General features: G+C 47.3%; 2 protein-coding genes across 3 annotated transcripts in view; both read right to left on the bottom strand.

Moving 5' to 3' along the window:
* The window catches only part of ASXL2 (ASXL transcriptional regulator 2), a 335,805-nt gene that overhangs the window by 192,957 nt on the left and 129,627 nt on the right, over window positions 1-13,221 (bottom strand). The window lies entirely within an intron of this gene.
* The window catches only part of KIF3C (kinesin family member 3C), a 38,778-nt gene that overhangs the window by 17,583 nt on the left and 7,974 nt on the right, over window positions 1-13,221 (bottom strand). For both annotated transcript variants that reach the window (XM_072770810.1, XM_072770811.1), the window contains exons 2-3: window positions 1,056-1,157; window positions 260-382 (exon numbers count right to left, since the gene is read on the bottom strand). In XM_072770810.1, the coding sequence (XP_072626911.1) occupies window positions 260-382; window positions 1,056-1,157 (225 nt within the window). The remainder of the gene's footprint in view (window positions 1-259; window positions 383-1,055; window positions 1,158-13,221) is intronic.

The raw sequence follows: 13,221 nt of genomic DNA, 5'->3' as shown, positions 1-13,221 counted from the left end.
GCCCGAGCCACTTTGGAAGGTGACCTATCCTACTCCTGTCTCTCCAGGGGCTCTTAAAAATGGGGGTGTGGAGGGCGCAGGGCTTGCTGTCCTGCTCCTGACCCACCAAGAGGTAATCTGTCCCTGGAAACTGCCATGTGGCTGGGCCTCTGCCTGGCCTGCTCTGGGTTCAGCAACCCTCTGGGTTCTCCAGGTTCATCCCAGAATCCAGGCTCCATCAGGCTGCCAGGCCCTTCCCTGCCCCACCGCATCATCTCACCTTCTTGAGTTTCTTGGTTTTGACCTCCACCTCCTGCTGCAGGGACGTGTAGGTACCCCGGAGCTCCATGGTCTCCTCATCGCGGAGCATCATCTCCTGCTGCATTTCCCGTTCACGGCGTTTCTAGGCCGAGGCAAGGCACAGGGGCTCAGTGGTGCAGCGTGTACTGGGGAGGGCCAAGGGAGCTCAGGGGACAAGTTCACTCTGCCTATCATGGGATTTCACTCCACTGTGGCTACAGATGCTGGGAAGGAGAAGAGAGTGTCCTATGGCCCATGGCCCCTGGAGCCTCTCTGGACCTTCTTAGCTCATATGGCCATGTCTTTGCCAGGCACTGCCCCCTGTGGATGGAGACCCCAGCCCTAACAGCTGGCACATTGTGGGAGTGTCAAGCCGACATAGATTCCCATCATCCTGACTTCCCAGCAGCCTCACCCTCTCCCCATGTGGTATCACAGATGACTGGTAGAATGAACAAATTGCGATTCTTGAAGATTTAGGACATAATCATACCGTTGGCAAAGAACTGACACCCTTGTGGAATGCCCAGGGACTAATACCAGGCGACCTGTAGGGGCTGACACCATGGAGAGCCACCATTTCTCTCACCCATATGCTGGCAGCGCCCCTGGCCCACTCCTGGGCTGGTGGACCCCTGGGATCCAGGGCTGTAGGTCTTAGATTCTTAGCACTGGATTCCAGGGAGCTTGAATCCATGATGGCTCACTGCCCTGTGCCCTCTAGACTAGACATCAAGGCCATGCACTCCCACGAGACCGGAAGCCCCCAGCCCTACCTGCTCAGCAATCTCCTGCCTCTTCAGTTCCAACATCTTCTGCTGCTCATTGGTATGATCCATGATGTTCCTGCCTCCAATAAGCAGCTTGCTCTCCATGGCCTGGGGACACGGAAGGGTTAAGGGATGGGCTTTTCAAAGTATGGCCGCCAGCTTGAGATGTTTGGCTTCCCTGCTCTGTGGTCCTTCCAGGAGTAGACAAAAAATGTACCCCTGATGGGGCCTCATGGCCCTCCCCGAGGACAAAGTTTCCCCTCCAGCCTCCTGGGCTCCAGCCCGAGGCTCTCATTGCCGATAAGACCATTCATTAGGTGAGGCAAAGAGAGGGCATCCCATGGGGAATATAGGCAACTGATCTGTTTGCTTTGGATACAGATGGAAGGTTGGTTCATCATGCCTAGGAGGAGTGTGCAGGAGGCTTTTGAATCCTAGCACTCAGCTCCCACCTAGTGTTCAAGAGTGGGGAGCAGAGATATGGTCACCAGGCAGACCAACTCTTTAGCTGACTGGCCCCCACCCCAAGAAGGCTCTCAACACAGGTGTCATCTCCAGCTGACATGCAAAGCAGAAGACAAGGCAAAGGGAGAAGACTGTAGCACTAAGGGGCAATATGAGGCCCCAGAAACAGTGTGAACTTTGGAGATAGCCAGAAAGATCTGGGTTCTGTCCACCAAATGCAAGGGCGAGGCCAACACTATCTCCATCCTCACCCTAAGAGAAAGCTACTATTACTCTTCCCTCTTAACAAGTGAAGAAATTGAGAGTAACTGGTGTAAGGTCCTGCAGCTGGTTAACAAAGAGGTGAGATCTGAATCCACCACCCCTGGTCCCGCCCTGTGAGCCCCTATACTTCGTGAAAGCCCTCGGCCCAGTGCTTGGCACAGACACGCCATAGGGGCTAGTTGAATATGGGGCTTAACTGGTAATGGATTTGTATAAGCTGGGTAAGTTGTGACTACATAAAATGCATTTTCACTCTTGCTAATCAGAGGGTGCTGCCCCAGGAAACTCCAGCTGTCCTCTGATTTCATTGCAGGCTTCCCAGAAGGTTGAAATCACCTTGAGCCACCAGAAGATACTGGCTGCCTCCCCACTAGAATTTTTCCCAGTGGAACCAGCTGACCTGCTTGAGGGCTGTCAAAGCAGGGAGTGCTGTACAATGTGGGGGCAGGGGGCCCCTGTGCTATCTGGGAGAGCCCCATCACTGGGGACAGAGCAGGACAGTCAAATGTTGGGCCGTGCGAGGATGCCCTTGGACACTGAGCAAAACAGGCCAGTCAGAGCGGCCCTCACTGCCTCAGAGGCCAAGGGCAGAGCTGCTGCAGAGCCAAGGGCCCTTGACAGCTGCCTGTCCTCACTGCCACACCACTGCCACCTGCTGTGCTTGTGCCTCCCCCAGGCCTTGCTCCGGGTTATGGTCTCACCATCCAGCTCACCCCCATATCACAAGCCTGAACTCATTCTAGACTCTTCCTTCTCACTCAAGGCCAGCACCTGAACTGTCCTTTGAGTGAATGATTCCTTACATATTGTACCCTATGCACCTTACCTCCTGCATCCCAGGCCTTGCCCTGCATGCCTCTCATGTCTCCCCTTCCTTGGGCCAGTCATCAATCCCATCAAGTCTGCCTTCTTGTTAGGGCTCATATCATTCCCACCTTTCCATCCACATGGCACCTGCTGACCTCACTGAGATCCTCATGATTCACCTGAATTCTTGTCAGCAGCTCCCTCCTGCCTCAGCTTCCCCTTCCATTCATCTATCTCCACATGCCACCTGGGGGCATTTGCCAGAAACACAAGTCAGAATGTGCCTCTCCCCTGCTTACAAAGTATTCAACAGACCTCCATTCCTTGCAGAATAGAACCCAAAGTCTGCAGCAGTACCATACCCTGTGGCCTGGTCCAGCCTCCCAGCCTCCTCTTACTGCTTACTCCCCACATGTGCTCTGCACCCCAGCCCTGCCAAAAGAATAGCAGCTTCTGGCATGTGCTGTGCCTTTTCACAACACTGGGCTTCTTTTCCCACTCCACATCTATCTAGAAAACCATTCCTTAGCCTGCAAGACCCAGCTTGAGCATCTTGGGATGGGTTCTCTGATTCCCTCAAATCTGTACTTTTCCGGGATCCCTGGGTGGCGCAGCGGTTTGGCGCCTGCCTTTGGCCCAGGGCGCGGTCCTGGAGACCCAGGATCAAATCCCATGTCGGGTTCCTGGTGCATGGAGCCTGCTTCTCCCTCTGCCTGTGTCTCTGCCTCTCTCTCTCTCTCTGTGACTATCATAAACAAATAAAAATTAAAAAAAAAAAATCTGTACTTTTCCTCCTTTGGGCCTCCTCAAGAACCAGGGCACATTCCTATTATTTTCCCATCATGGACCATTATTGCTTACATCTTGTCTCCCCTATGAGCTCCTTCAGGGCAGGAATCATGTCCTACTCAGATCTCAGGGTCCCATGGCTTAGCACAGTGCTTGGCACACAGTAAGTGCTCAGTAAATGTTTGATAAACTGAAATGAATCCCTGGAGTAGCCCCAGAGTGGGGTTCAAGTCCTTTTCCTGGGCTCTGTTATGCAGAATAGAACTGATCCTTTATCCAAGTTTCCCCTCCTTCAACTGACCAACACACTCACTGTTGCAGGACAAAAGGGCAGAGCAGCAGGTCTGAGCACCTGGGAAACCTGGCAGGAGGAAAGGGAGGGTGTGAAGAGGGAGGCAGGAACCAAAGCAGCAGCTCTCTCATACTTGGAGGAAAGCCCCTCCTGCTGGGGCCACGGACAACCGATCCCTCAACCTACCAGGTCACGAGACCTTGGGGGACCTGGTGTCTGGCCTGGTTTCCTATTCTGGGACACTTCAGCCCGGAGTCCTTGCACTTCCCCTTGGTGCTTTATGTCATTCCGGTGTTCTTCACTCCTTGCCACCGCATAAAGACCCTACTTCTCAAACTTGGTTGCTGTATTAGCATTACTGGGGAGCTTTTAAAACTCCCACTGCCAGGCCACATAGCATTATTAGCTTGGGCCCTTCCCCTCAGGACTGGCTGTGAGAACTCCGGCGCCAGGCGCTCCGGGGAAGAGTCTAGAAAGGACGGCACAGGGCAACTGCTCATGCCCTGGTTTTCCTGACTGATTGAAGGACTGGGACTGGGGTGAAGCGAGAACAGGCTGAGGACTCAGGAGGAAGAAAACCATTGTCTTCTTTGCAGATTAGGTGTTTCACGTTTACCTTTTTTTTTTTTTTTTTTTTTAAGATTTTATTTATTTGACAGAGAGAAAGAGAGCACAAGTAGGCAGAGCAGCAGGCAGAGGGAGAAGCATCCCCAGGGGCTCCATCCTAAGACCCTGGGATCATGATCTGAGCTGAAGGCAGATACTCAACCGACTGAGCCACCCGGACACCTCTCACATTTACTTCTAATAACTCTTTAAGTGGGTCTCAAACTTGGATGTATATTAGAATCACCCTGGGAGCTTTTACTCAGCCCAGTGCCCAGGCTACACCCCACTGCCAATCAGACTGAAAAGGCCCGGGGAGCCCATGATAAGGTCCACATTAAAATTTTCAAAGGTTCTTATTACGGAATCACTGCTTTTTGAGGTCCCCCAGAATCAGTATTGGATACTCATTAGAAGTGCAGGATCTCAGGGACGCCTGAGTGACTCAGCCCATTAAGCTTCTGCCTTCAGGCTCAGGTCATGATCTCAGTTGGGGTCCTGGGATTGAGTTCCGAGTCAGGCCCCCTGCTCAGTGGGAAGTCGGCTTCCCCCTCTCCCTCTGCCCTTCCCTCCCCCCACTTCTGCTCTTTCACGCAAAAAAAAAAAAAAAAAAAGAAAGGCAAGATCTCAGGCCCTACACAGACCTAGTGAATCTGAAACTGCTTTGTAATGAGATCCCCAGGTGGCCTGTGTGACATGCTTTAAGGGGCATCCCACTAGCACCATCATTTTCCTCAGGAAAGCTCAGACAGGGTAAGTAATCCATCCAAGGTCACATCATGGCCGCGAAATTTAAATGGAGAATCCAGGCCCAGGTAGGCCTGGCTTCAATGCCCGTCTACTCCAGACATTCTTTCTGTTCAATGTTTTAGGAAGCAGAACCTGCTAAAAGCAAAGCCACACGTTTCCAGCAGGAGGAAATCGTGTCAGCCTAAACCCCATGGTTATTCCAGTACTTGGGGGAGCCCATGGCCAGCACTTTGGAGGTTAAAATGCTCCTGGCTTGGTTCTACATCAGAGGTTAGTCGAGTTAGATGAGGGAGGGGAGTGGATTAGGGAAAGGAAACAGAGGCACACAGGCATCTCTCTGGATGGAAAAATATTCAGATAGGAAAGAACAGGACTGATCTCCATTAGAAATCATGCAAGAAAGAGAGCACTGGCCAGATACCCAGCTCCACAGACACCGCCAGATCCTCATAATGGTAACGTTCGAGACAATTTCTAGGCCGCCTGAGCTGACAAAAAATGTCAGATGAGCTTCAGTTACAGTTTTACATTCTGGGAAAAAGTAATCCTAGCTCTACTTATTCAATGAGAGCTGTGAGCAGTCAGTTATAAGCTAAAAAGAGAGAGAGAGAGAGAGAGAGGGAGAGAGAGAGAGAGAAAGAAAAAGAAAAAGAAAAAGAAAAAGAAAAAGAAAAAGAAAAAGAAAAACAAGGGGTGGGGGAGTAATTCTCTATTGTTCCCAGAAGACATTGGCTTAATACGCTGTCAGAGCTAAAAAAGCCACCCGCATCTGGCCAGGCACCATCATGAAGGCTTTTTGGAAACAAAACAAAAATCATTCGACCCTAATATAAAATGGTGATGCAGCTGAATCTGGAGTACTGTGTGTAGTTGCCTCGCTGCGTCTCTGGGGACATGCAGGAGAGAGATCCAGAGAAGGACGGCTAAAACCATCCAAGGGCTATTAAAAAATAGGATTCTTCAGCGTACAAAGACAAAGAAAGGTTAAGAGGATAGACCTGGAAACTATACGATCAAAACAGGTGTGGGGGCGTGTGGCTGACTCAATCCACAGAGCATGGGACTCTTGATCTCAGGATTGTGAGTTCGATCCAGGTTGGGCATAGAGCTCACTTAACCAAAAAAATAAAATAAAATAAAATAGGTGTGAAAAGGAATGACCCACACTTTTCCGATCAACCCTGGTACACAGAGAAGAGCTTATACTTTGGGCTTCTAGGACAAATAAAGAGAGGTTCTACTGTTTAAAGAAGGTCATAAATTTATGGAATTTGTTATCTCAGGAGGACTGTATTAAATATCTAAGAGTGTATTAAGGGATTCTAGGGACACATTTTTTTTTTTTTTTTTTTTTTTTTTTTTTAAGTGAGATCTATGCCCAATGTGGGGCTTGAGCTCAGGACCAAGATCAAGAGCTGCATGCTTTACAGACTAAGCCAACCAGGAACCTCCCTGGGGACATTATTTTTAATTTTGTCTTTTCTTTTAGAAAAAAAATATGAAGATCAAAAAACTACAGAAATAAGATAAAATTAGAAAAATTTCACATATCCCTTACCTAATCAGCTTCTTTTAATTCTCCTGTTTTTCCAACTTTTTCCAAATGCACATCATAGACATGGTATAAATATAAGCTCATGTCCTGCTATTTCCATTTTATCAAATCCCTCCAGAATTTGCTGTTACTTCCATAAGGTTTATGACTATAAATTTAATGACTGCATAATATTTATGGTAGATAATTTATAAATATTTTTTTTAATTTTTTTTTATTTATTTATGATAGTTACAGAGAGAGAGAGAGAGGGAGGCAGAGACACAGGCAGAGGGAGAAGCAGGCTCCATGCACCGGAAGCCCGATGTGGGATTCGATCCTGGGTCTCCGGGATCACGCCCTGGGCCAAAGGCAGGCGCCAAACCGCTGCGCCACCCAGGGATCCCTTATGGTAGATAATTTAAATGTATTTAATTAACTCCTATTAGAAGACATTTTGGTTGTGTACATTGTTTACAATAAACACCCTTGTAAAAAAAGAAACCACCCTTGTACATACAATTTTTTTGTTTTTTTAGATGACTTTCTTAGAAGGAAATTTCAGGATCTGATGAAGGATCATCAACATTTTGTCTATCTTAAGACATACTGCCAAGTTACCTTTCTAATAGATTATACCACTTAAATTACTGCCAGCAATAAATAATGGAACAACTTTTATTAGTGTCATAGGCATTATCATCATTATTTTTAAAATTTGCTATAATCATAGATATAAAACTGAGCCTCCCCATTTATTTTATGTTCTCTATAGAATAAGGTGGACTTTGGAGGTCTGATCTCTCTTTTCACAACATACCTCTTTCATGTGTTTTTTTAATTATTTTGTTTCTTGGTGACTTTTTTTTTTTTGGAAAGATTTTGCTTATTTATTCAGGAGAGACACAGAGAGAGAGAGGCAGACACATAGGCAGAGGGAGAAGTAGGCTCCATACAGAGAGACTGATGTGGGACTCGATCCCAGAACTCCAGGATCACGCCCTGGGCTGAAGGCAGATACCCAACCGCTGAGCCACCCAGGCATCCCGTGAGTTTTATGGTGAGGTGGGTTTTTTTTTTTTTGTTTTTTTGTTTTTTTAAGATTTGATGGTCAACTGACTGAGCCATCTAGGCCCCCAACTTGGTGATTTTTAAGTAAGGACACAGACCTTTGATTCAAAACAATTCTTTGCTCAACCTCCAGCTTCTCCAGCTACTCATACCTAGTCCCACACTCTTCTCATTCAAAATTCTGGATTCAAGAAACCCATTTGGACACTGTCAGGCAGAATTTGAGCTGCCAGTCAGGCCTGGAATCTGATATATCGGCCAAGACTGTTAGCACCCCCAAGTTCTAAGCCTCTTCCCAGCCTCCATGACATGATTCCCAGGACAGATTTCTCTCTGTTTGTCTTGCTCTTCCACCTTCAGGGGAAATCTCCTTGGACGTGCAAGTCTGCTTCAGGATTTCTCCTTCTGGCTGGGTCCTGGGCTCCATGCAGAGAATTCTGGATGATGTCTGATTGTCCATTATCACCCCATTCCATTTGTCCACTGCCCCTACGTTTCTCTACTAGTCCCGCTGAGACCCAGCACAGACGTGGTCTGAATGACAACTGAATTTGCCTTTCTGGTGACTCGCCAAGTCTTGCCCACTTGCCTAGCCCAACACTATCAGCCAAGCCTGCCTGACAGAGCCTGTCTTGTGCTAGAAGAGGGGGCTGGTCCTGGCTCGAAATCTGTGGGTGGGCCCCAATCCAGGTGCAATGTCTCACCCCCCACTTTCTGCCTAGTCTCAATCCATGTTGTCCGCTTTATCCCCTCACTCTGAAATTCGTCATGCATGACTTCAATTCTTTGCTTAGAAACAGAGTTTTTTTGTTTTTTTGCTTTTGCTTTTAATTTTTCACCATTTTTCTGAGGATACCTCCTTTTCTTCAGATCTCTCTGTTCTATCACTTATGGAGGGCAGGGAGGACAGGAATGCCTCAAATCCCCAGGCCCCCTTCAGGCTGAGGGATACTAAGCAAGGGCTGGGAATACAGGGGTTCTGGTCCCCAAGAAAAGTTCTCTGGAGTTCTTAGATGCCCGGGTTAATGCTGCCTTTGTGATCCCTCAAGGCAAAAGATAGGTGGGTGGGGCCTGTGGACAGGACTGGGTTTGGTCCTACTGGTTCTAAATAAGTCCAGTGTGACGAAAAGGCAAGCAGTGGCCGTGGGGGTGGAAGAAACAGGATGGGGAGCTCCAGGGCCATGGTTTGACTCTTGAGAGACTGATACAAATCACAGCATAACTAAGGCGACCTCAGCCAATCATCAGCTCCAATCCACTTTGCTTTACAGATTAGGAAACTGAGTCCCAGAAATGGATTAGTCTAAGCCTGGAGTCTCGTAATTAAGGACATGTATCTGCTCCTACATTGACTATGTTCTTTCTGAATAATTTCCCAATTTTGTTTTTAAGATTTTATTTATTTATTCATGAGAGACACAGGCAGAGAGGCACAGACACAGGCAGAGGGAGAAGTAGGCTCTCCATGGGGAGCCTGATGCAGGAGCCTCGGCTGGGATCACACCCTGAGCCAAAGGCAATTGCTTAACCGCTGAGCCACCCAGGCATCCCATAATTTCCCAATTTGATTAGGGTCTTGATTCCAGGTATTAGAGGCAGGTCAGCTGCCATGACAATTAATAGCCAAGCTCATTACAGGGACCATATTAGTTTATAGACCCAGCGTAGATGTTCAGAGGCTCACTCTTTCCTGTTCCAAGAGCCACTGGGGTACAAGACAAGAAGTACCCCAGTACTTCATTAAGTGTTGATCTGAAAAGCCAGAGTGGAGACAGCTAGGCCCAGCCAGCCACTTGTCTGAGAAGATACCATCAGGTATGATTTCAGAGAGAAGCCAGACAGGCTCTGCTCTGCTACTGCCAGCTAATCTCTCACATGCCGCAGGAGACAGGAGTCTCAGATGTGACTCGTCATGTGTCTGAGGCTGGGCTAGGTCCTTTTTAAATTAATCATCCTATTTAATCACCATAAGAGCCATAAGAGATAACAAGTATGATCCCCACTTGACATAAAAGAAAACTAATATTCAGATGGATGAACTGACTCACTCAAGATTATGGAGCCAGTAAATGGCAGAGGTGATATTTGAACACCAAACTCTTAATTCCACTGGCATCCCTGTGCTACAGCTTTCTCCTGGGTTCAGGCAGGAGGGTACCTTGGAGAGAAGCAGCACTTGGTATCTGCACCTTCACTGACTCAGGAACCATCGGGAAAGCTCAGAGCACCATTTCTTTCTCTGCGAGCTAAAACAGGCAGATCTCTGCTGATGATGCTTCTGCCTGAGGCATCTTATGGGGGCCTCTGAGATGAGTGGTTAGAGTGTTAATTGTATGCTCGGCAGAGGTTGTCAGGATCCCTAGCACCCCAGAGAGAGACTAACCGCTGGAATGCTCATGGGAAAGGCCACCTCCCAAGTTCCATAGCGGGATGATGTAAAGAGCACTGGGCATGTCAGGGAGTCTGAATACTAGGACACACTGTGCCACCCTATTTGCTATGAAATCTAGGGCACTAGCCCCTGGACTTCAGTTTTCTTATCTGTCAAATGGAAGAGAATACCAACAAATCTCATAGGCTTTGGGTAAGAATGGTGAGTTGGGTAACAGATGTGAAAGTACTTGGTAAGTGATAAAGTACAATCAGAAGTCAGTGGTTACTCGTCAATCAGTATGTGGATTGACAGGTATTCATGACTTATCACAAAGAACAGAACAAAACAATTATTGGACAAGTCTTTGCTTCTATCTCTTATTATAGCCATGCTGACTGTCAAAGACCTATTTCTCTTTTTGAGGCTCCCTGGTTGTAGATCTTGAGGAGCCAGCAGTAAGGGAAAACGAAACAAAAGAGACAATGGTAGAGGGAAGAACAGTGCTATTTTCAGGGATTCTTTGCCTTAGGGGAACAGAAATTAGGAGACCCAGTCTGTTTCCTGCCTTGAATCTCCTTGGATGTCTCGAAATGTGACAGAAATGATCGGTCTCTCGGATGCTAGGAATTCTCTCATCAAAAGAAAAAAATTCAGGATCAGGAAACATATTGGCTGGGGAGTGAGGTGACCTGGACTCCACTTGCAGCCTCGTTCTGGGCAGGGTAAGGATGCCCAGTAGAGAAAAGCAGGAAGAAAAAAATTGGCCCATCCACTTCAGTGAGAAAACCACGAGCGCCTCAGATCTGATCCCTACTTCCTCCTTCTCCCCTATTTCCCTCCAGCCAGACAATAGGATGCCACAGTGTCAGAACTGGATGAGACATAAGGAGGCATGAAGTGCAGACTCAGCATTTGACAGCCTAGGCACAGGGCCCAGGAGCTTGGGTGGGTCATCTGGGGTCGTATGGCCTGAAGCTCCCAGGCAACGCTTGGTCATTCCTCTCCAATTCCCACTGTCCATCATTCAGGCTGACCTCTAACCCTGGGGTCCTAACCTGTTGCTTCTCAGGTGAATAGCAAATGGTGCAGAAAGCAAGGAATCATTTACTGATCATTTCTTACAGTCCCCGGGAGAGGAAGGGACTTGTCCAAGGTCACAGGATTGCCAATAACTGGGTATCACTGAGAATTATTATCAACCATGGATCTTCCTCAATTATTCATTTTTTAAAAGATTTTAGTTATTTTATTATTTAAAGATTCTATTTATTTTTTCATGAGACACACAGAGAGAGGCAGAGACATAGACAGAGGGAGAAACAGGCTCCTCACAGGGAGCCTGATGCGGGAGTCGATACCAGATCCCGGGATCAGTCCCTGAGCTGAAGGCAGATGCTCAACCACTAAGCCACTCAGGCATCCCTCACATTTCTTTTATATTTTTTCTCTCTTAAAAATTGTAGATTAGTTTTTATTTAACAAAATAATATATGCTTACAGTAAAAGCAAAAAAAGTAAAGAAAGTACAAAGTGAAAATCGAAAGCTCCCTTCCCCATTAAAATTCCTAGAAATAACCACTACTAGTGAATTCTCATTTCTTCCAGAAATTGAAATAATTTTAAGACTTTGTTAACTATACCTACAGATTTATGTTCTTGGTCATGGGTACACAAAAAGAATTGTTGATTATATGAATGGATGGAGCCAGGTGAGTCAGAGGCTGGGGGTTTGCATCATACGGAAGGACAGAGATGGGTTGAGTTAAGCATCTCAGCAGACAAGAGCTCCCACTGGGGCCTATTAGCCGGGGATGTGGCATGAATCCTTCATTTCCAAGGTTGGTATTATAGTGTGAAGGTGAAGATCATGGGCTCTGGAGTCAGGCAGACGGGGGCTCCTATTCTGGCCCTAACACTTCCTGGGCATGTGGATCCTCATTTGTCACAAGGAGATTAAAATAGTACTACTTGGGGCACCTGGGTGGCTTAGTCAGTTAAGTGTCTGCCTTCAGCTCAGATCATGGTCCCAGGGTCCTGGGATCAAGCCCTGCATCCGGCTCCCTGCTCAGTGGGGAGCCTGCTTCTCCCTCTCCCTCTGCTGCTTCTCCTGCTTGTGCTCTCTTTCTCTGTCAAATAAATAAAATATTTTTAAAATAGTAGTACTTCATGGTGATTAAGGAAGAACAATGCACATAGAGAAAACAGCAGCCTGCTTGGCGTTAGACATGCACTAAAAAAATTTGTAGCTGTCATCATCACTACTATTGTTGCCATTACTATTCTGTGGGTTCATCTCGAAAAAGAAGAAAGCCTGCAGGTCCAGTACCTAGTGCTATAGAAACAGACCAGCCCAGGGCCTGGTCCTCCTCTGCTGAGTACATCTGGCAGGAAAGGGAGACAACCAAGAAGTACCTCTTTAGTCTGACCAGGAGTTAACACCCAGGAACTTCTCAGTATGTTAAAAATTCTAGATCCACCAAACCATAAAAGTAGATGCCCTATGAACTTCGAGCATATAGGGATGCCTTGCACAGTGTGCAGGGCTGAAGGGTTGGATTTGTGGGAAGAGGGACCATTTTCTTATTTTTTTCAGGCCAGCTGGTTCAGCAGCTCTCAGGCCCAGAAGGCTCCAGAAATGCGCTAGACTGGCCAAGTGCAATGGGCTGGCAGGGCATGGCGGGAGAAGGGTGCTCTTCTCCAGCTGAATTCCAGGCCTTTCCTCTAGTCCTCAGAACACAAAGAAAACATTATCACAGCCACTTCATCCAGTCTTGTGCTATCTGGGGGCTGGAAATGACGAAGGGCAATTTATAATACACTCCCCCAGCCAATGCATATTGGGAGAAACCCAACACTGGACCAAAAGGCCTGCAGAGCCTTGATGTAACTTGAAGCCCAAAATCTCTGATGGAAATGTATTAGTCTTAAATGCTTCCTGCCTGTCAAATCTTTATATTACAAAATGCCCCCAGCTCGTGATACTTCTGTTAAATGATCACACTGCCGGCGATGAGTATTTAACTGTCCTCTACAGCACTTTCTCCTATTGGAGCTTCTTCTCCACAGAAACCCTGCTGTTCACTCCTCTACCCACCCTCTCCCTCCTTCTCCCTCCCTGCCTTTATATAACTCCACTTCTCTTTTCCCTCTTCCCTGTCCCCTTCTATTTCTTTCCTGTTTTTCTCTCTATTCTCTTCTCTCTTGTCTTATTGTCTTTCTC

This window comes from Canis lupus, chromosome 12, assembly GCF_048164855.1.
Source record: "Canis lupus baileyi chromosome 12, mCanLup2.hap1, whole genome shotgun sequence".
Lineage (NCBI taxonomy): Eukaryota > Metazoa > Chordata > Mammalia > Carnivora > Canidae > Canis > Canis lupus.
Note: the sequence above shows the minus strand (reverse complement) of the source record. Positions and strands in the feature narration are given on the sequence as shown.